This window comes from Empidonax traillii, unplaced genomic scaffold, assembly GCF_003031625.1.
Source record: "Empidonax traillii isolate 1590-97213 ecotype Southwest subspecies unplaced genomic scaffold, ASM303162v1 scaffold1617:size82245, whole genome shotgun sequence".
In the NCBI taxonomy this organism is placed as follows: Eukaryota; Metazoa; Chordata; class Aves; order Passeriformes; family Tyrannidae; genus Empidonax; species Empidonax traillii.
The window spans coordinates 37,649-62,728 of record NW_020956810.1 but is presented as its reverse complement, the minus strand read 5'-3'; the positions used below and the strand labels follow the sequence as shown (position 1 = coordinate 62,728).

Here is a 25,080-nt window from a genome sequence, read left to right as displayed (position 1 = left end):
GGTTTCTGAAAGTCATCCAGAAACTTTGTTGTAGGTGAAAGTAAGTGTAACTAATGATAAATTGAAATTATAATTATTCATTTGTGTTCCTAAAGGAAATGAATATGTTCTGTTGCATTCACAGTTTAATAAAAAAGTTTATCCATATTTCAGGAGGCAATATGGAGTTATTTATATGCAAATAGATTTATTATTAAATTTGGGCAGCTACCAATCCATTTAGGAGCTGTTTAAATTATAAATATGTGTTTCACGAAATAAAAAGAAGTTTGTGTCTATGCACTCCCGTTTCCATTAGCCACTGATTTAGTCTATTTACTGTGAGTTCTAAGAGAGAACAAGATCTTAAACAGCTTAATTTCATGAGGTTCTCCTAAAGCAAATTGCACATTTAAGAGAAAAAGAGTATTTCTCTGAGTTTTATAGCAGATGTAAGAGTTTCAAAATTTGTTGCTCTGAAATATATTTCACACTGTGAATAATAATGCAGTAGCTGGTTAAGATTATCACAATTGTTCATTCCCTATGTATTTCCAAGTCATTGGATGTTGTCTATTCAAGTAGCATATGAAATATTTAATGAGGTCCCTTCATCACTGATGGAGTTGCATTCTGTTGATTATACTTAATTCTAATAAAATGAACTGATATAAATTATTTCCTCCTGAAATTAATTGTTTTCTTTTTATATTTTATGCTAAGCAGTTTTACTAGACATATGAGAAACAACTTTTTCAGCAGCATAGGAAGAGTGTGAAACATATCCACATATCTTACTGGAAAATATTTTGTCTTCCTTACCTGTCATTATTCCCTAGATTGAATAGTGGACTCTTTTTCCCATCTGAGAATATAAACCTCTTATTTACACTTTGGCACTTTGCTGAGATTACTGGGATTATCAGGGAAGCTTGGGCTGAGACTTCTGCAAGCATTGCCATCAATGCCTGTTTCCTCAGCACGAATCCTCAGTCCTTTTGTTCCCAAAGTTGTCACTAATCTTTTCAGTTAAAAAAAGTTGTTGAAAGATAACCATTATATATATGCATATATATAAGGAGAGAGAAGAAGAGACATTTAAAATCAGCATCTAAATGATGAGATGAGAGAGAATTGTGAATTCTGGCAGGCTAAACATAAAACAAAAATAAAAATAGCCAAAAAAGAGCATGAAGAAAATTTGCAAAAGGCAGTAATAAAGTCACACACACAAAAAAACCCCAGGACTAGGCAGGACCTTAATCTTGATTTTACATATACAGTGATAAACTTTGATCTGCCTGTGACTTCTCATTATGGAAATCATGGTGTTGTAAGAGAAAACTTCATGAAAATATTATCTCAGTATTCAGAAAGTGTAAAGAAAACCCAGAGATTGAGTAACGTTGTACAAAAGAGCAAGATTTTTCATTAAATAATGAACAAGAACGTGAATATTTCATTCACATATATATTCTCTCCTATTTTTTACCTAGAGAAAAATGCTATTTTACTTCCTAGTAATTTGAGTCTGTAATATTCTCTGTTTGCAGGGAAAGCCAGGATCTCCTGGGTCCCCAGGGATGCCAGGGGAACCTGTAAGTACAGATTTGAGTTCCGGATTCTTACGGTAATACAAGAATATTTCAAACACCTGCTGCAAGATTTTACTGACGGATTTATATGCATTTTCTTCTTTCTTAGGGTGAAAGAGGACCTATAGGAGATATAGGCTTCCCCGGTCCAGAAGGGCCACAAGGAAAACCAGTAAGCAATTTTATACTGAATATATACAAAAAGATGTCTTAGTTTATCAGAAGTTACACAAGAAATTACATTATATCTTGCTTTATGTTAGGCTAGGTAATATCTGAAGAACACATTGAGCTTCAGCGCTCAGTATTAACCATCTAGGAAAGAATTCCTGGTATTGTGGTGTTTTAATGATAATTTTACTGAGATGTTGCCTTTAAAGGTCTTATGAAGGTCATTTGGATTTTGTTGACATAAAGGTTCCTCTTGTATTTTTTCCAGAGGGGGAATATAAACCCAGAAACTTAACACAGTCTATAAAGAATGGGGTGACAGAATACGTTCTCAGATTCAGTTTAGATAGAGAAGCATGTGCTTCATGACTCTGAATAAACTTTTGACTCCCCTTTATACAGATGATGCAACACTGCAACTGAGGCATTTACTATTCACTTAAGATGTGTCTAATCTGACCTGTTTATGCAATAAAAGTGTGACAGCAGTGTGGTCAGCACTGTCCAAGCTGGCTTAAAACAACAATTTCTGTAGCTTCAGCAGCAAATTAGCCCAAGATGCCTAATCAGTACAAAACTCCATTTTACAGTTTAAGGGGGAAAGAAATATTCCTGACGTCTCTGCTCATGCAAATCCTTTATTCTGACTCAGTGAAACAGCAGTGAGTTTGCTGCATGTGCAGATCCATATACATCCTACTAAATTAAACAGTGCTAGAGCATTTATCTTGAAATTATCTGGCATTGTGCAATTGTTAATATACTCTCTGACATTATTTTGGCCCGTACCAACTAGGACCCTCAGATGGGCCCAGTTCTGTTTAATACCTTTATTGATGATCTGGATGAGGGGATTGAGTGTCCCATTAACAAATTTACAGATGACACTAAATTGGGGGGGCAGGGGGGGGCCTTGTTAATCTGCTGGAAGGCAGGAGGGCTCTGCAGAGGGACCTGGACAGACTGGAGAGATGGTCTGATTCCAACAGGATGAAGTTCAACAAGGCCAAGTGGCGGGTCCTGCACTTTGGCCACAACAACCCCCTGCAGTGCTACAGGCTGGGCACAGAGTGGCTGGAGAGCAGCCAGGCAGAAAGGGACCTGGGAGTTTGGATCGACAGGAGGCTGAACATGAGCCAGCAGTGTGCCCAGGTGGCCAAGAAGGCCAATGGCATCCTGGCCTGGACTGGGGACGGTGTGGCCAGGAGGAGCAGGGAAGTGATCCTTCCCCTGTACTCAGCTCTGGTGAGGCCACACCTGGAGTGCCGTGTCCAGTTCTGGGCCCCTCAGTTCAGGAAGGATATTGAGGTGCTGGAGCAGGTCCAGAGATGAGCAACCAGGCTGGTGAAGGGACTTGAGTCCTATGAGGAGAGGCTGAGGGAGCTGGGGTTGTTTAGCCTGGAGAAAAGGAGGCTCAGAGGAGACCTCATCACTCTCTACAACTACCTGAGAGGTGGTTGTGGCCAGGTGGGGTTGGTCTCTTCTCCCAGGCAACCAGCATTAGGACAAGAGGACATGATCTTAAGCTGTGCCAAGGGAGGTTTAGGTTGAATATTAGGAAGAAATTTTTTACAGAGGGAGTAATCAGGCACTGGAATGTGCTGCCCAGGGAGGTGGTGTATTCACCATCCCTGGAGGTTTTTAAGATGAGACTGGATGTGGTGGCCCTTAGTGCCATGGTATAGTAACCACAGCGGTGTTGGATCAAGACTTGGACTTGATGATCTTGGAGGTCTCTTCCAACCCAGTTGATTCTATGATTCTATGATAATGCCACATTCCAGCTTGGAGGATAACGTGGGCCTGGAACAGTTTCCAGCAGGCGGCATGAATGAGAGCACCTTCTTTTAGGAAAGAAATAGGTTTAGCCCAGGAGACCAAAACTGTTCTGTGCTACAAGTCCTAAGAAGCAAGGAGTGGAACTGGACACTTAATATTAAGGCATAATCCCTGCAGCAGCAGAGGGGTAATAGGGCATCAGGGCTAATATTTAGAAGAAGAGAAATCTCTTCTGTGGTTGTATAATGACTACCTGGTACTGAAAAAGTGCATGTACAGGTCCATATATAACTCGTCCTTTAAAGTTGAATACTCATAAAATTTGATGCACTTCTCAATGGGTTCTGTATTTCTATATTATAACCACACACTTCTGCCTCTGCAGCTTCAGAATATTTAGTGATATGGCACCAAATATTGAGCTTTACCCCTTGTATTTTTAAAACACTTTAGTCTATTTATTAAAAAGTTGTGTTTTCTTTTTTTTTCTAGGGAATCAATGGAAAAGATGGATTGCCAGGTCCTCCGGTAGGAAAACAAGCTTTTGTGTATTTTATTCTTCACAGATACCATAGCTGTCAATCCTAGGCAGTTGCTTTCAGTTCTGCTAACAAAGGAATATACAACAAAGCCTTTAATTGATAGGTTTGTCTTTTTTCAAAAAACATTTTTCAGGGTGCCGTGGGGAGACCAGGAGACAGAGGACCCAAAGGAGAACGTGTAAGTCCCCTATTATGATAACTTTTTATCTTTTTACTGAGCATCTAAGCACCTCATCATCACATATTTTATAGGCAAAACCAAGAAATTAATTCTCTGTGAACTTCAAGCAGTCTCTTGGACACCTAAGATGTTTAGTCCTAGATACCACTTTAAGGAATTAGATTTGAATTTTCTTCTGCATTTGGAGGAAAAACACATTTTACAGACTTTCTAACACAGTTGGCCTGCACAGTGTAAATTGATCAGTAGGTTGAAAATCGAAATGCAGCTAATCTTGTTGTGTTGTCAGACTTTGCAAAAGCTGTGAACCTGCCCTATTGTCATCCTTGGGATGTCACAACACAAATCATTTTTTATATAAAACAAGCTTGTCGCACTTAGGCAGCAGAAATGCCAGTGCTATGCCTTACTGCTTCCCAAACTCTTTAGACAGTTCTGTTCATGGTAACAAGATTATGGTGGACAGGAATGATTACAGGAGTTGAGAGATGAGTTTTTTTATGTATGTGTATATAAATATATATGAGATGTTCTTATTATAAGGTTGCTAAAACCCTGATGTCCTAATCCAATGGATACTACATTTGTTTGATGAATCAGAAAAGCATCTCCCTGTGTGATGTGGAAAAGGAAATGCTGCTTTATGATGCTGAAGAGACATGTGGTTTTAACCATTATTACAGTTTTCAGTGTTCTGGTTTTGCTTTTAAGGACATAGACCTGCATCTATGAGAGACATTGAAGTGATTACAGAAAATAAAGTCAAGGTTTCCTGGCAGCCAGAACCATACACCATACTCCTTCAGCCTGACATCAGCTGTTACTGTTACAGAAAGGAACTCACATGACAGAATAAAACTCTTGAGGTTTTCACATCTCATTTAAGTACATCCTCACAGAATCCATTCTAAGAAGGAGTAAGCTGCCTGGGCTGAAATAATCTTGTTGGAGTGACTAAACACTGCTGTTATTATTACTTTATAAACTGAGTGACAAAAGTAGTTGAAAATACATGGTTTTTATCAATCAGAAATGCAGTTTTTAAGTCATTTCAACAGATAAAAGTACTAGTGACTGGCTCGTTTATTGCTATTATCTGCATACATTGATCACAGACTGTTAGCCTACTGGACAAGAGCATGTAGAAACCCAGGAAAAAACAGTAGTTTCTTCTATATAGAATTTAGTATAAGATAAAATGTAAGAGACGGGAGAACACTAGAAAGGAGAAGGACTGAATAAATCAGCACCTTATGCAGAGATCATAAAACACAAATATCCTGAGTTTTGTACAATTCATAGTGGAGTATTTAAAGAGGAATCTGGAGGAAGATATGACCTAGTTTTCTGTAGTTTTACAAGGACCTTCTTCAAAACACAAAGAAAACACTGGAGGCAGTCAGAAAAGCTTGTTTGAAAAGTTGCTGTAGTATTTGATTTACTTCCTACACATTGGCAGCCTGTAAAATGTGAATTGTTTAGAAGAAGTGGATCAGCTTCAAACCGCCATAGCGCCATGGTCCAAGAGAAACCTGCCTTTTTCTTTATCTCTACTAGAACAGCTTTCTATACCTTTCCTGCAGGGTTATAAACCTGAGAAATGTATATCATAGAATCACAGAATGGCCTGAGTTGTAAGGGACCTTAAATAATATCTAGTTCCAACTCCCATGCCATGGGTAGGGATACCTTTCATGAGATCATGTTGTTCCAAGCCCCATCCAGCCTGGCCTTGAACACTTACAGGGATGGAGTACCCAAAACTTCTCTTGCAACCGGTTACAGTACCTCACCACCCTCACAGTAAAACATTTCTTCCTAATGTCACATCTTAACCTGCCCTCTTTCAATTAAAAGCCAGAACACTTGTCCTAGCACTACGCGCCCTTGTAAAAAGTCCTTCACCAGCTTCCCTGTAGGCCCCCTTTAGGTACTGAAAGTAACTTGTGTGCTAGTTGTCTCTTTGATTAACTAAAGTTTTGTGTAAATGAAGACAAAAAATATTGGGCTTCTGAGGAAAGTTACAGGAAAAATCCTGGTGCCCTGTGCCTTTGTGAATTTGAGTACCTACATTTTACATATGCCATAATTGACATTTCTAGATCCTTATATAAGGGCTAAAAACTTTCTGTACCCAAGTCCTGTCCCTGAAAAGTGGGTTACAGAATCAAACTGTTCTTTCTATTGACTTCAACGTGAAAAACATAAGAAAATAGAATGTATTTTCAGAAACAAGGTTTAACCTGTAAAATCAGCTTCCCTTCATGACTCAGTCTATTTCTGAACAGGCAAGAATTTTCTCTTCAGAATTCTCGGCTGACTTTTCCAGGTTTATTCCACTATGTGCAGTGATTTTCTTTTTGCTTTTATTTTACATAGGGAGATCAGGGTATTCCAGGGGACAGAGGTCCACAGGGTGAACGAGGGAAACCTGGCCCAACAGGAGAAAAGGGGGATGTGGGTCCTGTTGGCCCACCAGGAAACAGAGGCTATCCAGGATCACCAGGTCATCAAGGTCCCCCAGGTTCACCAGGACCCCCAGGGTTTCCAGTAAGTAAATAGAAGTTTACCTTGGTTGCTTGGAAATTCATGCAATGTGAAGGTAGCATGTGCTGAGCAGTGCAGATTCAACTGAGCAATACCACTGTCTTAGAAAAACTGAGGCTTTCTCTCAGATAATTTCGGTCTTCAGTTAAGGGGTGGAAAAATAAATCCAGATGATCAGGCAGTTATTTTTAATAAATATTTTTAAATGTCTGCTATGAATAAACTTGAATTATTTATTTGTTTAGTTCCTGCATATTAATATGGCTCTTCAATACAGTTAATTTTCACATCTTCTGTAAGCTTAAGAGCTAGAGTGTCTTTGCAAATGGGAAAGAAAAGGAGGCAGGCAAAATTTATTCTCAGTTGAAGGGAAATCAACATTTAAAAAGACAGTGAAATGCTGCTTACTGATTGCAGATATCTTGGTTTGTTTCCATGTGCACACAGGCACACATGTTGTGGATACTTTTAACCTCAATTAGATAAAGTAAAGCTCTAAAAAACTTTTCCAGTGGTGTTATTGGTGCTGTGGTTCTATTCTAGCTGGCTGTGCACCACAGCAGTTAGTCCCTAGAGGGGGTTAGAAGTTGGCAGGTGCTATGCAAAAGGCATGTGAAGCATAGTAGTGTCACTGCACAACCTTTCTGTCTTGTGCAGGTTGATTTCCGTACACTTAAAATGCTGGTCATCTTGACAGCTGGGTGTGCCTCTTCCACTTCATGGCAATAGTGTCTTTATAATATTATAATGTATTTGCAGTAAAGTGGCCTTTTCAGTTAAGGAAATAACACAAATATATTGAAACATTTGTTGGTGAAAGGTTTATATTTTTAATGCTAATTTCAGCACTTTTTATTTTTGTAACATTATAAAGTGCTATGTGTGTTGCTTCTGATACATATCACTTTCCTTTTTCTTCATCAGGCTGATGCAATTTCACTTGAAGAAATAAAAAAATATATCAAACAAGAGGTTCTTAAGGTTTTTGAAGGTGAGAATATGAAGTATTATACAGCTAAATATAAGTTCTTAAGTTCTGCTCTAAATTTCTTTACATGTCATCCAGCTTATACTACACTTAGCAGCTGCCTTGTTCCTGTAGCTATGTTTAACGAGTTTACATAATTCTGTTCAATTACAAGCCATAGTATGTGTTAAACAGAGTATTTCCTTATGTAAAAGATTAGCATTAAAAGGTAGCCTGCTCCAAATCATAATAGCAAGCATAGGTATGTATCACTGTAGATAATATATGTATCTTATTTTATTGCAGATAATAATATGTGGTAGATACATATGTAAGCCATTGAAGAGTTAATAGAGACAATAGAAATATTTAAATTTTTTGCCTTCATATTGAATGACTATTTAAATGAGAGGAAGGTTTAATAGCTTTCAGTCATGCTGGTCTAAACTGCTATGCAGTTTTCTCAGCAGATATCCCTGCTGAGTTCCACAGATCCCTTGAAAGACCAACATGTTCTGGCACTGTTTAAGGCAAATACTAGATTCAGCCAAGGCCTTTGTATTACGTAAGATTTCTTAGATGAGTCCATACTCTGAAAAGGAAATATTTTTCTTCCCCAGCATTTCCTTAGTCATGGTTGAAAAGCTGTGACTCAGGTAGGTGTCTGAAACAAGATTCTGCTTGAACACCTCTTAACAGTAGCTTCTCTTCCATTGCAAAATGCATTTCTTACGTCTTCAACTTCGCTATTTTGTCATTAATATTTGTGGATAAAACCCATTTTATCTTTTAGGTATAAAAGAAATAATACAAAGCTTTTTAACCTGTTCAGACAGTTTTTATAGCCTTTATAACAAGGCTATCATTTTGTGTATTTTCACCTCTCCCTAGAGTACTACCCCTCAGGAGTTCAATCTGCTATGCATTTCAAGAGCAGTTTATTGGCTGAAGTCACCTCCTTCTCATAATTCAAATAGTATTTAGTCCATTCACAGAAATAAGGTGTCCTGCCTACAGGGAATAACGGAGTTTTGTCTTTCTAGCCATTGCATTTTCTACACCTCAATAGTGTTCCCACAGATCTTCCATTTTTTGACATTGTTTCACTTTGCCTGCTTTCTATCACCTTGCTTCTTTTTTGTTTGATGGCCACTCTATTCTAAATTTTTTTTCTTAAATCTTAAAACTCTACCACAGAAAATACCTGCTATGTTGTGTAATACTTAGGTTTTAATCTGGTTTTTTAAATGAGACAAGAGTCAAGGTTAATACCTATTTTGTATATTTCTAAAGAACATTAAAATGTTACCAAGTGCACTTTAATTCACCAGCATGAATAGTTCATCCTGAAATATCTGCAATTAATAATCTTTGCTGAGAACTTTCAGGTTTTTTTCACAACTGTTTTTAGGGTTTCAGCACATTACAAGAACCTTTCTTGGTATTTAATCTCTTCTTTGCAGCTTAATGTGAGTTATTAACATATAAGGTAGCCCCTCATAGGTGTTTTAAGTAATAATTATTCTGTGTTTATGTATTTTAAGTATTTCCATGAACAGGAGTCAGAAGTAATTAGAAATGTTGAAATACATTAGTAATAGAGATTAGTAAGAGAAACTTAATATGAATTCATTCTGATTGTTTCAAAGGGTAAAGACTCAGACTGAGTCTGAATTGGAACTGAAGGTCTCAGTGTGTATTGGAGCATTCAATACCTTGACATTGAGAAGGACTGAACACTTTACTTCCAGAAACTTTAGCTGGTGCTTTGGGATTTATTTATTTACCAGTAATTTGCTAGCAGATTTCTTACCCGCTTTTTCTTGTGTCTCTTATTAATGAAGAAAGGATGGCTCAATTTGTATCCCAGCTGAAGCTGCCTGCTGCAATGCTTGCCTCCCAAGCTCATGGTAAACCAGGGCCCCCAGGAAAAGATGGGTCACCAGGGCCACCAGGAAAGGATGGTTTGCCAGGGCCACCAGGAGAACGTGGAATTCAAGGTAGGAATTCCAAAAAATGTTCACATAAATTCTATCTAAAAATCCTTGTACACTTGCTAATGATTAAATAAGCCAGGATTACCTATTTAGCTTCCTAATGATTAACTTTTACACTCATGTACTTATGTTTTTACAGACTAGATCTAAATATTAACCCATAGTAAATGTGTGGATTTTACTGATTAAAAACTCCTAATCAGTGCATTTTATTCTAATAAGTGATAAAGTTAATTGTTGACATATATCTAAAGCTGACAGAACTACTGTAGCACTTATTTTTAACTCCAAAATATTTTAATAAGGAAGAAAAACTATTCCAGCACGCTAACTGTTTAGATCCTGCTCCGTATGGACGGACAATCTTATTTACGAAAGAAAATTTCATCTTCCGGTCTGAGTGCTCTCAACTTTGATCCTGAGATAACACAGGGGAGGAAAAACTCTTTTAGTTAGAACCAAATACTCTTTTAGAAGCAGTGAAAACTGAAGTATTACCACATGAGTTCTACTTCCAATGAATAAATCTATTTTCACAAAAAAATTCAGAGTAATCAGCTTTTTGCTATTCCCCAAAGGGTAATTTGTGCATTGCAATGCATTAGGACAGTACAGGACTTCCATTTCACTCAACTGTCTTTTACTGCAAAATTAGCTCAGAGGGCTCCATTTCCATTGTAGTTGTGCTCTGTTGTAGAGTCAGTGTCTCAGAAATTAAAAGGAAGTGGAGAACAGGCTAAAAGGAACAAAAGGAATTATCGATGAATAGTATTTTGGGGTGTGTAATATGTAATTTGCAGTTTATCTGTAGGTAGTTCTTTATTATCTTTTGTTAGTTTGGTCTGCTCTGAAGTCAGACCAAGTCAGACTGGAATGAAGAACATGAGTGCAAAACTGAAGATGTGTGGATCCTAAAGCTTTCAGAAGAACAAAGACTTACTAACATTGATAAGCACAAACCCCTGACAGAAGCTTGAAAAATGTGATGAGATCAGAATGAGAAGAACAAGAATAAAGGATCAAGAAAAACAGTAAAAGGCTTAGAATCTTACAACACTGACTTCATCGTTACCTAAATATTCAGATCACCATAAATAATCAACTTCAGTGTCAGTGCCCGATTCTTCAGTGATGATGTATGTGGTGCATAGTCTCAGATGCTTCTGGGAAGTGAAACTTTGTACTGGATTTCCTTTCCAGCTAGTGAGCATAAAGAGTAAAAGATACAGCTATGTTTGCGGGGGGGAAAAAAGGTAAAAAAAGAAGAAAAAAAAAAAAGCTCTTTTTCATGCCTTATGCTTCAGTAAAAGTAGTGCCCCATATACACAGGATTTCCATTTGTTTTACCATTGTGCTCGATACTCTTTTTTGATTAGTAAAAGGTAAGCTAAGTGAGAAGCATTTCAATCTCTGATACTTCAAAAGATAGGAAAATACACTTCCAAGGAAAGAAAACAAAAAGTTTACCTTAGCTTTTTTTTTTAAAAAGATAGTCCTGTAAGAGAAGCACGCTTGCAAATACCCTTCATGCCTTACTCAGTTGTGCCTGTGCATGGTGCTGTTTCATACCAGGAGTAAAAAGAAATTCAAATCTCTGAGCAGATTGAAAGGTATCCTTCTGTATTCCAGCTTGTTTTCAGCCATAAAATGCATAGCAAGCAAGACCTCTTGGAGAAGCACGTTATGTGCATATGTGGCTGAGACCTTCAAGGTAGCATGCTGTGTGCACAAGTCCCAATATACATTTGGTATTGACTGACAAATACTCCTTATTATATTTCTCTCTTGGGTGTAGCCAGATTGCCAACTCAGGGATTTGTTGTTTGCAGTAATATGTGTCTGGGCTGGCAGAGTGAGTCACTTGTCCCAGCAGACAGTGTGAAGTAGTAGATGCTTCCAGCGAGCAATTAACAGGACCTCTCCTGTTTGTGATGCTGCATGATGAGCGGAGAGCCTGCTAGAGCCAGCCAGCAGGAAAGGCAGGTGTGTCAGACACGGTGTGTCCCAGGAGGTGTTGAAATTTACTTGTGGATTTGTAGGGACCCTCTATACACCTTGAGTGTCGTGCCAGTTTCCCAGGGAAATGGTCTGGAATGACTTGGCTGGATTCCAATAGAACCTCCTTCTGCACAGCCAACCAATAGACTGGGAGTTAGTCTCAGAAGCAGAAAGCGTAGATACTAACTTTTGGAAATGTAGCATGGTTTTCAAAAAGTGTATTTAAAGAATAGCTAGACTCCTGTTCATAGAGTCATCCCCTTCTATGGAAGTCCAGAATTCTTACCTCCTGGCCTTCAGCAAGGTTGTTCATAGTGTTACTCAGATACTTCCCAATGGTTCAGGTACAAATAATTTACAGGATGGTCTCAGTAAAAATACAGCATGCAAGCAAAATATAATGAAGAATTGCAACTTTAATTATGAAACACGTAATTGTTATTCACATAATGATTGGAAGATTTTTATACTTATATATATCAATTTCTTCATTTAAAGAAATAACCTATGGCGCATGCATCAGCAAGCTGATACTCTGAGGCAGAATTAGTGGTAAAATGTACAGCATTTGCTTAAGGGGGAACAGAGGAACTTTACTCTGTATGAGTTTTAAAGTATGTTAATATCTCATAGAGAATTAGAAAGTTCATTTCAAGACTTTACAGACAAGCTATGGCAATGTCATCCAGTTGCAAACAGTCAGCTTCTCATATGTTAGAGGATCTAGCTCAGTTAACGTCAGTGACTTAGTTGGATTTTTGAAACTGTAATAGTAAGTGACTTTTGGTCCCTTTGATGAAATGCACCTTGGGATAATTCTGCAATCCAGATATCCTTTATGTTACTATGACTATTGATTTTCTTCTCACTAGAGAAAAGATTTCATCTCAGTTAAAATTCACTCTTTCTATCCAATTAAGGAAATTAGTTTGTTATAGGTCCTCATAACTCATGGTAGCCTCAAGGAATCAAGCATCACAGTTTAGAAAATAAAAATACCATGCGATGAACAGTGAAAACTCCTTATCTTCATTGGCAATCTCTGTTGTAAAATTTATGTCTCTTTTAATTTATAATTTGTATGGTGGAAGCATATAGAAATCTTGGCTGGCATCAGGAACCCATTGTAGTGGGTGTTGTTCAGACAAAGTCATTATTCTGAAATAACTGTACTGGTTTCAATAGTTACCTCCTGTAAAATGTTCTCTGCTGTGGAAGTTGAAGTAAACCTGTTTCACTTTGATTTGAACCCAAGTTCCAACCTCTCCACTAAGAGGGCTGTAACACACAGAAGGAATTTGAAATATGTACTGAGGGCTGGATGAGAGGATGCTCCTAGCACCCTCTCTGTCTCTTTGCAGTCTTTTCTTTTTAAGAACACGAGTATTTTTGCGGTAAAACACCGTGGGTACTTTGGTCTCGTTGTTCCCTGATGTGGTAATCTGTTTGCCTTGTATTTTTTCTAGAATTTAAATTTCTCTAGATAAATATTTGACATGCTGCTTTCAAATGCTGTGTTGTCCATGCTGATGGAAGAGAGTCTCTGTGATATAGGTGGAATACCTTCTGGAACAGTTTAAATACGTTTTATCTCGCAGTTCATAGGCATGAACTTGGGTAATTTCCACGTGGAGCTGAGAGTGTTGCGGTAGTGACACTTCTGACAGTGATGTTTGTGGGAAGCATCAAGTGAAGAGCTGTATTTCAGCTGTCACTACTCATCTATGAGCAGAACTTTATCCATTTGAACACATACATGTGTTCACATAGCACTGCTACCAAGTAGTTAGCATACAACCCACGGCTGGGTACATGTTTATAATACCAGAACTTCTGAGTTGCAGAAATCACAACAAAACTTCTGGAACCTGAGTGAAAGGCTTTGCTAAAACAGTTACCTTTTGGATTAAGCAGGTGTCTCTTACTGGAATTATAATTCCACCAGTAAAAGTAGATAGCATCTTATATGTGCCTTTACGTTAAAAACAAAAATCAAAATCTGATTTATGTGTATGGTAATACTTTACTTTGACTATATATGAGTTTGTCACTTTAAGCTCAGAAAGAAGGCGATATTAGCCTCTAAAAGCGTCATCATGACCCTGCTTCTGAGCAACATATACCTCATTAAAAATCAAAGATTTTTCTGCCAGAATTACACATTACATTGTTCAGATTGTTTACATAAAGGTCTGTTTACTGATATGCTTGCATCCTGTTAAATAAATCCTTACTGTCAGAAAAGATATCTGGAAAGTTTTGTATCAAACTTCACTGTCATCAGCACTTTCCTGCCCCTGTGTACAAACTACACCTTTGCGTGTGTATTTGGATAGAGCCAGTAATGGTTTACACTACTCTGGATCATGTATTCATATTGGCAGGCTAATCTTTGTCCAGTTTTGATTTTTTGTTTTTTTCCTTATTGTACTGAATTCCATTGATGTTTACAGAATCATTCAGTCTATCTTAGTGCCTTTCAATTACGGTATGTCAGAGACCTACAGTAATGGTTATCATGGAGATTGCAAATGTGGTATATGGTATCTGTGATTTTTCTCTCTTCTCCATAACTAAAGAAATGGAAAAGCAAATTATTAGTGGCAGCACTGCTTTGTAAAATTACAGTTTAACTGTGTGTGTAGTGGGAAATGCACTGTAACTATTGACTGTAAATTAAAAAACATAGAGAAATATATAATAAATAGGACACGTAATGGTTGTGTGAATCCTGTGGTTGTATGATTAAGCTTTTCAAACAGTAGTCAAAACAGCATTTCACAAGATGAATCAGAGCAAAACAACTTGATGTATTTATAAATACTACTGTGGTCACTAAAGAGCAAAACCAGTATTCAAAATTAAGTACAAGCACCTGCATATTCCTTTTGCTGAGTCCTTATAGCTTATGTGCATATATGCCTTGTAGAATTCTGCTTAACACAACTCAGTGACCAGAATGCATGCTTAATATTGTTTGTTTCTCTGTGAGCTTTTAAACTGTTGATTTCCTTTACTTATGTTATGTATGTCACCCTGCATGCATTTTCTGATGTTTTTGCCTCGCTATAATTTCCTTGTTGCAGTGCTGAGAGAAGAGTAAGATGATTGATGCTCTGTTTTGAAACCTGCAATGGTTGCAATAGATAATAGACTCTACTGAAGTGTGTAATGAGCTTTTGTGTAACAGAAAGCTTGAACACTCTGAATTGAATACCATTCCTACTGCATTGTGTCTGTTGTAACAACCCTGAATGGGTACCCACAGCACCCACAGTAGTGTCCTTTTGGAACGTCTTGTAAGGTACCAGTGTTGCAATAGACCACAGCACACTGAAAAGACAACCTTTGCCATCCACTAGCCAGTGCCTGTTAATCTTCATGAGACATCAGGTTAATTGGCACCACCATGTTGGCTGGTCAGCCGTGACTCTTCTCTTTGAATTCAAACCAAGTTACATTTCTTCACAAGAGGAAGTTTATTGTACGGCTTAGGCAGCACTAGAAATACACTGGTCCCTTATGCAGGACAAGTTTAATTCCAAATGTGACCAGAAACTGGCAAATTGATCTTCAGTATACGTCACCTTACACATCTGAGGTGCTGGGGAAGGAAAAAGGTTTCCTTGGTAGGAAGATGGTTTCCTTGTAATCTCTTGTAAAGTAAGGGGTTGTGCCAGGTGTCACACTTGTTCCTTTAAAAATGCCTTCATCCCCTGTCCTGCAAAATTTACATGGTCTGTACAGAAAAGGTACATTTGTAGATGGATTCTTAACCTGAAATATTAAGGAAAATGCTTTACCAGTAGCCACAAGTCCTCTGCTCTAAAGCAGCCAAAGTGTTTCCAGCTAATAAGACACTTTAAAAACAGTTGAAGGAAAAAGAAATGGGCATTGGGCATGAGATGCAGCACCTGAGAAGGTGGGGGTTATTTAGGTAAATACGAAGCTATGGCCTGTGAAGAAAATGAACCACATTATTCAAAGTATAATTAGTAATCACACATTGTTAACAATATAAAGCTTTTTCAGTCAAAGTAGGCTTTGAACCTGAAATCTGCACAAGCTCTAAAGATGCCTCATTCCACATGAGGGTAACACTGAGAGGGGAGTGGGTCTTCTCTCACAGACAGGGGAATATCTAAGCATAAAACTGCCAGTTTACAGTCTAAAAAGTGCAAATGCAAGGATTTATGTAGAACGGGGAGTGTGAAGTCTTGCTCAGTTTGTGGGCTACAAAAGAAAGGCCGGTCAGACTGCAGATGGCCTTTGGATTGCTGCCTCACATCACGTCATGGAACAGGGAACTCCAGAGCGGAGTATGCATTTGGGTCTTTATTAGAGGAGCTTCAGAAAGGTCACTTAAAATCTTGGAGGAAAGTCCAACTAGTGAACAAGGCAAGAGTCCTTTTGCAGAGGATGCAGCAGTTACTACTAGAAATGCTCATATTTTCCAGAAGGAACTTAAAAACTTAAAAACTGTCTTAGGAAAAAATACCCGTCTCTGAAAAAGAAGTGAGCATGTCCTTTTCCAATCACATTTGTCTTGGTAATTTCCTGTTAAAAAGATATACAGAAGATCACTGTTTATAATAAGAGGGTGCTCTTATTTTCATATCTTTATTCTGTGTAGGTTATAGAGGACAGAAAGGGGAAAGAGGCGAGCCTGGAATTGGACTGCCTGGTAACCCTGGACCACCTGGCCCTGCAGGTACAAGTCTTCAGATTTATTTCTGTTATTGTTATTTATGAACTAACAGGCCTTTCTCCTGTTTTTCACATTGGTTTTACACCCCTGCCTTTCCTCCCAGGCTGAGTCATAGCATGAGGTCAGACCCACCTGCTTTCCTGTGGATGAGCTGGTGTGCAGCTGACCATCAGTAATGAAATGCAGGGCACTACACATGCTTTGGTGAGGATTCTACTAATTCTAACTTTGTTTTACCAGCTGCTGGAGTGCCAGGCCCACCAGGAACACCAGGCTCACCCGGACCACAGGGGCCACCTGGACCCAGTGGGAGATGCAATCCAGCAGATTGCTATTACCACATATCACAGACTCGGTCACACACCAGCAGAAAATAAAAAACCTCTTCCCCAGACACTTGGGTTCACAATCACTTTTCACTCTTCCCAATAAGTTAATTTAATTTTTGAAATATTTGGTGCATTTTTTTTTCTCGACACTGCATGGTATATAGATAATTTGTAAGGCACAAAATTGAGGGTTTTCTATGTTATTTGCAGTGTCGTAATTATGAAATGATGACGTATATTTTCCGGAGTGCATTCCATGTGTTGTTTCTCATATTTATTTTCCTTAGAACAGAAAATAGGCACAAATAATTTTCATCGCCTTCTTTCTTCAAACAAAAAATATTTTATTATTACTTAAGACATTATATATGCCCCAGTATGTAAGCTGGCTTTATTTTTCCTGCTGGTGGTGAATTTTAAATCAAAAATATAAATTTCTGGAGTTTCAAAGCGTACTTGTTCATGGCGAACGCAGGACCTGAGCTGGAGCACTGGGAACTCTATTCAGACTAAACATTCATGTCCCTTGAGGAGGGACACCCTCTGAAAAGGGTCTTTGTTGTGCATCACAAGTGCTGCCGCAATTTTAATCACGTCCAAGATGCTGAAGAAGGAAACGAAGATGTGTTTATGATCTCCCTAATCCCATCCAACACCGAACTTCAAACTGACTGGAAAATCACCAGGTGTAGCCCCAAGAAGTGTCTCTCCTGACAGGATGTTGTCCCAGCTAGGGGGCTTGTAGGTTCATTTAGTCATGGCTACATGATAAATTGATAAATATCCAGATATTTAACTGCAAAGGGCTGGTGTTGATGTTCCCGACTAAGAACTGGCATATTTTCTAACCACCACATGGACTAAATGTACCATCGTTGCCTGTAATCAAGCTACTCTGCCATTAGGTCTGCCTACAGCAAAGGTGACCCCTTGCTTTAGAGCAGAGAGTGGTGGGTACACAGTCCTACAAGAGAACTTCACAAGCCTGTGATCTTGGTAGTGATACAGTTTTCCTCTTCCTCCTGCAATAATCAAATGCTGAAATAAGCTTGAGAAGAGCATGGAAACTGTAGAGTGTAAAATTCACAGGTCCTAGTAAATTGCAAACAAATCACTTGAGCACAAGAAAAATTTGGAAAGAAGTACAAAACCCTCCTTGAAAGGTGTAACACCCAGAACACAACTGCAGCCAGTTTTCAGGCAGTCAGTAAATCCTACAGGACTAGACACTGTCAGCCAAATAGAATGAGGTGTACATCCTGTAGAGCTCAAAGAATTGATCAAAAGAAAATTTGGAGAAAATTGATCACACAGAGGCTGGTTATGAAAAGGAGGGAGGAGACATGGCCAAAGTTTCACTTCTGTTTATTAGGAAACAGATTATCCTACATTAATCCTGTGGAATTTTCTGCAGTGCAGTAGAAAGTGAAGGTGCTACTGGGAGAACAAATTCAGATGGCTATAACCCAAAACCTGAAAATACATCTGTAGTGCAAAGCCATACTGAGGGTTCTTACCCCCTTATTAGGAAGCTCTCCCACATCAGGGTGAAAAGTGGTTTTGATGACTTCGTGCTTGAGCAGTACAGAGCTGCCAGGGAAGCGCTCTCAAACTGGAAGTGCTGGCTTCCAGAGAAGCTGTTGTGAAACAGGAATTTGGCTGACTTCTTAGTTTTGATGAAAGGCAGTTAAGGAATGACCAGTGTGAGTCTTTAAAAACAGAAATACACTGGCTTTTTTGAATAGAGTTCCTAGCACTTGCACCCAGAGTGAGACGAAAGCAAGAGGTGACAGAGTTAATCCAGGCAGCTGGGGAGCTCAGGCACACATTCTGAGAGGGAAAGCACACATCCCTGACATATTCATCAGTTAGATGTTTGGAGGAAAGAAGGTGCTTGCTACAAAGAGATGTTAAAGGAAACAGGGGTGAAAAGCTGAGAGTAAACAGCTGGGACAGAGGAGGGCAGCAGGAAAGAGGATAACAGAAAAACTGTGGCAGGTTTTCTGCTACCTAAATGAGATGTAATACACCCTGCAGCTGGGGACCCCTTGGGGGGGTCAGGGTGCTTTGTATGTCCCTCATGAGGTTGGGAACAGATAGGTCAAAGCCCACCAGTGAACCCCAGTCCTCACACCATCTTTTCTGCTCATCCCTCCCATCCCTTGGGAAGCAATAGCTGAACCTTCTCTAGACCAGCACATCCTCCACTCTGCGGGCAGTGGGCACCTGTCCTAGCAGGGCAAAGGTGCAGGACAAGCGGCCCTGCCTGTGCTTATCTCAACTCACCCTGTTCCTCTTCCAGAGCTCCTGTGCCCATGGAGTGTGTTTTGGTTTGCTCTGTGGAACTGATCACCTTTCCAGATCTGGTCCTCAGAGTGCCAAGGCTGTGAGAGCACTGGGAACTGGTGAGGCAGCTTGAAACCAAGCACTTGTCTGTCCTGAGGCACCTCCTGGTGTGTGGGCCCTGTGTCTGCCAGCCCAGCGAGTACAACCTTGTACCTTGTACCAGCACCTGTCTTGGTGTCTGTACATGTACACCAGTGGAGAAACAGCCCTACATACTGGTTTCCATTCTCTGAAAGGAACTGCTGGTCAGGTATCTTGCATAAGCATTTTCAATCTCTCTTTTCTTTTTTTTTTCTTTTTTTTTGTTACTTCTCTAGTAATTCCAATATGTGTAATAATCTAAACATTTTTTACTTCATAAGTTAATTTTACACTTCATTTTCTGTGATAATATTGAAAAGGGTGCTGTCTTGTGAATAATATTCATGCAACCTAGAGGTTCACAGGCAGCCCCATCTGGAAGGCTGTACATAAACTATTGTGCCGCGTTAGTGGTATCTGTATATTTTGGGGCTTTTAGGTAGCTGAAACCCAGCATCTGTCATCTGTCAGATGCAATTGCTGTATGTTAATTTACTTGAACTTATTGGAAAGCAAAACACTTTTTATATTTGAAAAAGTTTTATTTTTTCATCTATGTTTCCTACAGATGCCTTTTTCTTTTTATAGGCTCAAACATAAAGGTCTTTTTAAAATGCATTTGAATGCTTTCAGTTGATTTGCAGGTAACTTTGGTAATTATCTTGTTGCATTATTTTTATTTTGCTAAAAGCCCACTTTAATTTTCTCATGTGAGAAAACGGGTATTTTTTTATATGGGCTCTCTCGATACCTTTTTTAAGATGCCATGTTCTTCACTGAGGTAGAACAGTGTTAATCCCAGTTTAACTTTACTTCACACTGGCTTGCTCCTACTCTGTATTTTTAGAATTTAAAATGGAATGTAGCTGAAAACATGTTTCTGAATGGTTTTCAGGTTTGGCCCCTGAAATTTCTTTGCAGTTTCAGACTGATGTTGTCTTAGTTTTGGGGGAGGGGGTGCTAATTTATTTTGCAATTTGCTTTATCAATTTCTTTATCAAATTGCTTTATCAAATATCTGTTTTGAGCAGTTCATGCTGCAGTAAGCATTGCAAGGAACTAAACACAGGGGATTATTTTTTGCAGTAGCATAAGGTCTTTTATTCTGATTTGGGCATGTTTACGTGCAATGAGATTCAGAAGTGAAATAATTTTGACAAAATGTTTTAAACCTTTCTTAAAAGCTCTCTAAGCTTTATCCTAGTTCAGGGTCAGACTATTATATTTTATGGCAAGTTGCTTTATCACCTATTAAGAACATGTTGGGATTTTCTTGAAATCGCTATGTACAGAACTACTCAGTTTGCCTAAAGACAGAAAAAACTTCGTAAGAGAGAAACTTTACCAAAGCTGCAGTAGAGCTCCTGTTGTTGTCCACATGGTGGAGTCTAAAACATCCTTTCAGTACAAAGGGTACAGCCCAGGCCTAGCTTGCCCAGCAGTGCAAGAGCTGACCCAGTGATGCATATTCTCACGGCACAAAAGTCAATGTTTCTCATTTTGTTCTTGAGCCTGACTATTTTTTTTTTTTGTTAAGTCAATTTAGTTTTGCATGGTAGTATTTGCAGAAATACTGCCTTTCTTGGATAATTATTGTTAGGTAATATTGCTTAAACTTTGTGTTTATTATTATATTGTGGCTTGTGTATGTTAAAAAAGAATATGTATTAGTGGGACATCCCACTTTCAGGCATCATTTATGTCCCCCGCAATGAGGTTTGTCTCCAGGGGAGGAGGGACTCACCTATGGTTAATAAAATTTACAACAGCATGCTTCATACAAGCAGTATGAACATCTGTGCAGCCTGGCAATGTTTTGAAAACCATTATTCTTGTCTTAAACCGGACTTGGTTTCAATGCTAAAAAAGCACTATGATACAGGAGCAGGATTGATTGTATCATCCATCCTTCCTTTATCTTTTATGATTTTGGGTTATGACAGATGTTAGATATGCACAGCTTTGTTAAATAAGTGTATTTTTAAAATTAATGGATAATCACACAAAATATCTTGGAGCTCCTTTTTCACAAGGATGAAATACTATTTTTCATGTCAGTGTACACTCAGTTTTTTTCTTCTTTTTCTGAAATGTTTACATAAAATTCTTGTAAAAATCCCACTGGCTAAACTAGCATTTTATAAACTTGTTTCTCCAGATATGCTACTTAAAACCAGTCCCTGAACTTGCATTTTATCAATACATTGCTGCTCTAATGTGACATGTTAGAACAAGAAAAGTATCTCAGAAATCAAAAGATTGCTGGTTTGGTGTGGGGTTTTATCTAGTTTTTCTTAATTTCTGGATGTACCAAATCATACAAATTTTCTCTGAAATCTGATACATGTCCACTACAACTAGATTGTATTGGAAGGATGTTGAAATCCATCTCCAAACACACAGGTTGGTGTAGGCCATGGAGAACATGTCTAGAAGTTTAACCCTGACCATGTCATGGTTAGTGTTTAAGTGGAAAACTCAAGCTTTACAATAGCTTAATGAAATGTTGTTTTCAAACATTAATTGCTAAAAAACGTTATCGATTCTAGACCAAAATAAGTTTGTAGCTCAACAGATTGGAGTCTACATGTCTTTTAGCAGTTTTCTTTCTGAGACTGCTGTTCTATAAACACAAATGCATTTAATTATTTACTGCAGTTTTAATGTAAATATATTGTTTCCAGTCAGTATGTTTGAAGGATTCTCAATGATATACCTTATTTTTTTGTATTCTTTCATTTCTGAATGATATGCAACTGTCACTGAGTGAATCACAGTACATACCGACTGGTTGCTTCCTTCCTTCCTTATATTTTTTGTTTACAACATTTAAGGTTCAGTTCAGCGGAAATGTATTAAGTGGATGGAAAATTGCTTTTTACATTATGATGTGGCCATTTGCATCCGAAACAGTATTCCAAGTGGAAATGGAAATGTTTCACGTACTTTCTGTTTGTAGTTCTGTTAGAAATGTCAGCTTTTTCTTCTGTGTCAAATCACAAAGACGGAGGATGCAACTGCAAATGGGAGAAAGGAGATGCACAAAGCCACTGCAGCGGGCTCTGGGGAGCAGTCAGGGCAGGTTGGCTGAATTTACAGGATTGGTTTTTGACCACACTGAAGTCGTGCTTCCAATGAGCCAGTGAAACTTAGGGCTCTACAGTCTGGGGGAAAAAAAAAAAAAAGGTGAAAAACCTTGGCCTTAATATGTATATAATTTATGGAAGTTAGTAATTCTCTGAATCACATGCAGATAGCTTTCTTGTCTAAATATGAGATAATCACTTTTATTCAAGAAACTGCTTCCCTGAACTTTAGAGAACTGTAGGCATTTTCATTGTTCTCTCACTGCCTAACTCTCCCAGGAGGAAAAAGAGAACTCCTATGCCAATGGCATTTTAAAGGATGTTTGGTAATAATCTTACCACTAAGTTGATTTTCTTTCTTCCAATTTCATAGTGGCTTCAGCAAGTTAATTTCATTCATTGTCTGAGGCTGCCAGGTTTACTTGTCCCTTTGGATGCACATGCAGCAAGTGAAACAGAACAGGAATAACAAAAGATTGAAGAGAGGGGAATAAAAGTGAAGCTGTAATAAATCACACAGGAGTAACATGTAGGATGGATGGGCCTGGAGAATGGTGGTGAACAGAATTAAATCCAGCTGGTGGCTGGTCACTGGTGGAGTTTAGCAAGGGTCAGTCCTTTATCAGTGATCTGGATGAGAGGATTGAGGGCACCATCAGTTTTCAGACTATACCAAGTTGGGCAGGTTGATCTGCTAAGAGTGTAAGAAGATTCTGCAGAGGGTTCTGGACAGGCTGGCTTGACAGATGCTGGAGATTGCCCTTACCCATGTGCAGGACCTTGGCTGTTTTGAGGCTTAATCTTTTATGATGTTCCCATGGGCCCACTTCTCAAGCTTGTCCATGTTGCTCTGGATGGCATCCCTTCTCTCCGGTGTGTTGACTGCACCGCACAGCTTGGTGTCATTGTCTGTGACCAAGTGTACCCCCAGCAAGTTAGCCAAGGATGTTGAACAGTGCCAGTCCCCATACAGGCCCTTGAGGAACATCACTCATCACTGTTTTCCACATGAACACTGACTGCAACTCTGTGAGTGCGACCACCCAGATCTGTCAAATCCGTATCTCTCCAGTTGAGAGACAAGGATGTTGTGTGGAACAGTGTCAAATGCTTTGCGGAAGTCCAAGTAGATGATGTCATTCTCTCTTCCCTCATCCACCACCACTGTAACCCTGTCATAGAAGGCCACCAAATTTGTTGGCAGTGCCAGGTTAACAGTCAGACTCGATGATGTTAAAGGTCTTTTCCAACCTAAACAAGTCTGTGAACTGGTTGTAATTTTGAGGACATTTTCTCTGGGTTCCTGTCTACACTGAAGTAACTGAGGAGCTAAAATATGTATTTATTACAGTGCAATTAAGCCTCCAGAATTAGAAGTGATGACAGAGATCATGATGGGTAAAACTGATTTTCACTGGTCTTTCATTGAATAAATCTCATAGCATTTTTTGATACTGAACCTGAAGGAGATGAGAACAAGGTTTACTTGGGACTTCACTGAGACTCCAGGAGCACCTGGTTAGAACTGGTGGCACACTGTCAGCGGCTTGTGAAACCTCTCAGTCTCTTTGCATTGTGCCTTCCAAATGTATTTGTTTGAACTGGCACTGTTTATTTGCTGTATCACCATCATCAATACACCTTTGTTTTAAATTCATAATTCTGGGGGTTTTTTCCAAATCTTTATTAATTGAATGTGCTGTTACTAAAAATCCAGTCCCTGGTTTGTTGTGCTATACAGTCTACCATTCATCAGGTACCTTTTTTTCCACTCTTGTGTGAGATTTGAAATTGTAAGTACTTAGATTAACCAACACATCCCACAATGACTCACAATGGGCCTAAGGATTTATTCTTCAGTTCTGTATTTCAAGTTAAAACTTGTGAGGCAGCAAATCTGTCACAATCTTAAAAGTAAGCTATCCACTTACTTATACATATTCTGCATTGAACTGACCCTCAGTGTTGAATTTGTTTGATTGTAATAATTCATATTTGTTTTTTTGCATATTAATGTTTTTGCTTCTACATGAGTTTCCTTCCATAGTGGAATTCTATGCATTTTTCAGATTATATTTTCTAAAGCACTTCACATTTGTATTTAAATGTTGGGGGTTTTGCTTTTTTTGATTAATATATTTATGCATTACATATGGAAAACAGTATTTTCATTGTTATCAGATGGGTTTCTTTCTTTTCAGCAGTTTTACACACTTTATAGTCAAAATAAAAGTTTGCTGGTGAAACTACAGTTTGTCATTACCCCTAGCTTTTTATCTGTTGCACTATGTAAGTAGTACTTCTGAGGATTATGCCCTAAATCAGTAAAATCTGACCTAATTCTAAAACACCTTTATGTGTGCCCAAGCCACTCACCTCATGTGGAATCTTCTGGATTTGTTCCTGCAGAATTAAATTCTTTGCATTCGCCTATTTTGGTGACTTCCTGAGGTATTAATGAGGGTATGTTGGCTATGAGAGAGTTTGGCCAAACTGGAGGTGCAGGAAAGCTGTTCTGTCCCAAGCTTTGCCCTGAGTCTCGGGGCAGGATGACATGCTTGTTTATGCCTATTTTCTTCCCCCATCTTTTCCCTGATATCTCACCCAGTGCTGCTTCTGTGGAATTAGAGCACAGTAGCCAGTTATAGTTAAGATTTGTAAAGATTTGACCTCTTTTATATTTATTGTCTAAAATACTGGGCTATGCAAGGGACAGAAAGACACTGATGGATCAGAATTTTTAGGGTTTTGAGGTTTTTGGAGATTTTAATGTA

The 25,080-nt window shown here is 38.6% G+C and overlaps 1 protein-coding gene across 1 annotated transcript in view; it reads left to right on the top strand.

The window, feature by feature from the left end:
• Window positions 1-18,765, top strand: part of LOC114070609 (collagen alpha-1(XIX) chain-like) — a 35,027-nt gene extending 16,262 nt beyond the window's left edge. Inside the window, exons 13-21 of the mRNA XM_027908127.1 lie at window positions 1,533-1,577; window positions 1,684-1,746; window positions 4,017-4,052; window positions 4,200-4,244; window positions 6,627-6,797; window positions 7,719-7,785; window positions 9,606-9,761; window positions 16,390-16,467; window positions 16,705-18,765. Coding sequence (XP_027763928.1) covers window positions 1,533-1,577; window positions 1,684-1,746; window positions 4,017-4,052; window positions 4,200-4,244; window positions 6,627-6,797; window positions 7,719-7,785; window positions 9,606-9,761; window positions 16,390-16,467; window positions 16,705-16,841 — 798 coding nt within the window. The 3' untranslated portion in view covers window positions 16,842-18,765. The remainder of the gene's footprint in view (window positions 1-1,532; window positions 1,578-1,683; window positions 1,747-4,016; window positions 4,053-4,199; window positions 4,245-6,626; window positions 6,798-7,718; window positions 7,786-9,605; window positions 9,762-16,389; window positions 16,468-16,704) is intronic.
• Window positions 18,766-25,080: the final 6,315 nt, after the last annotated feature.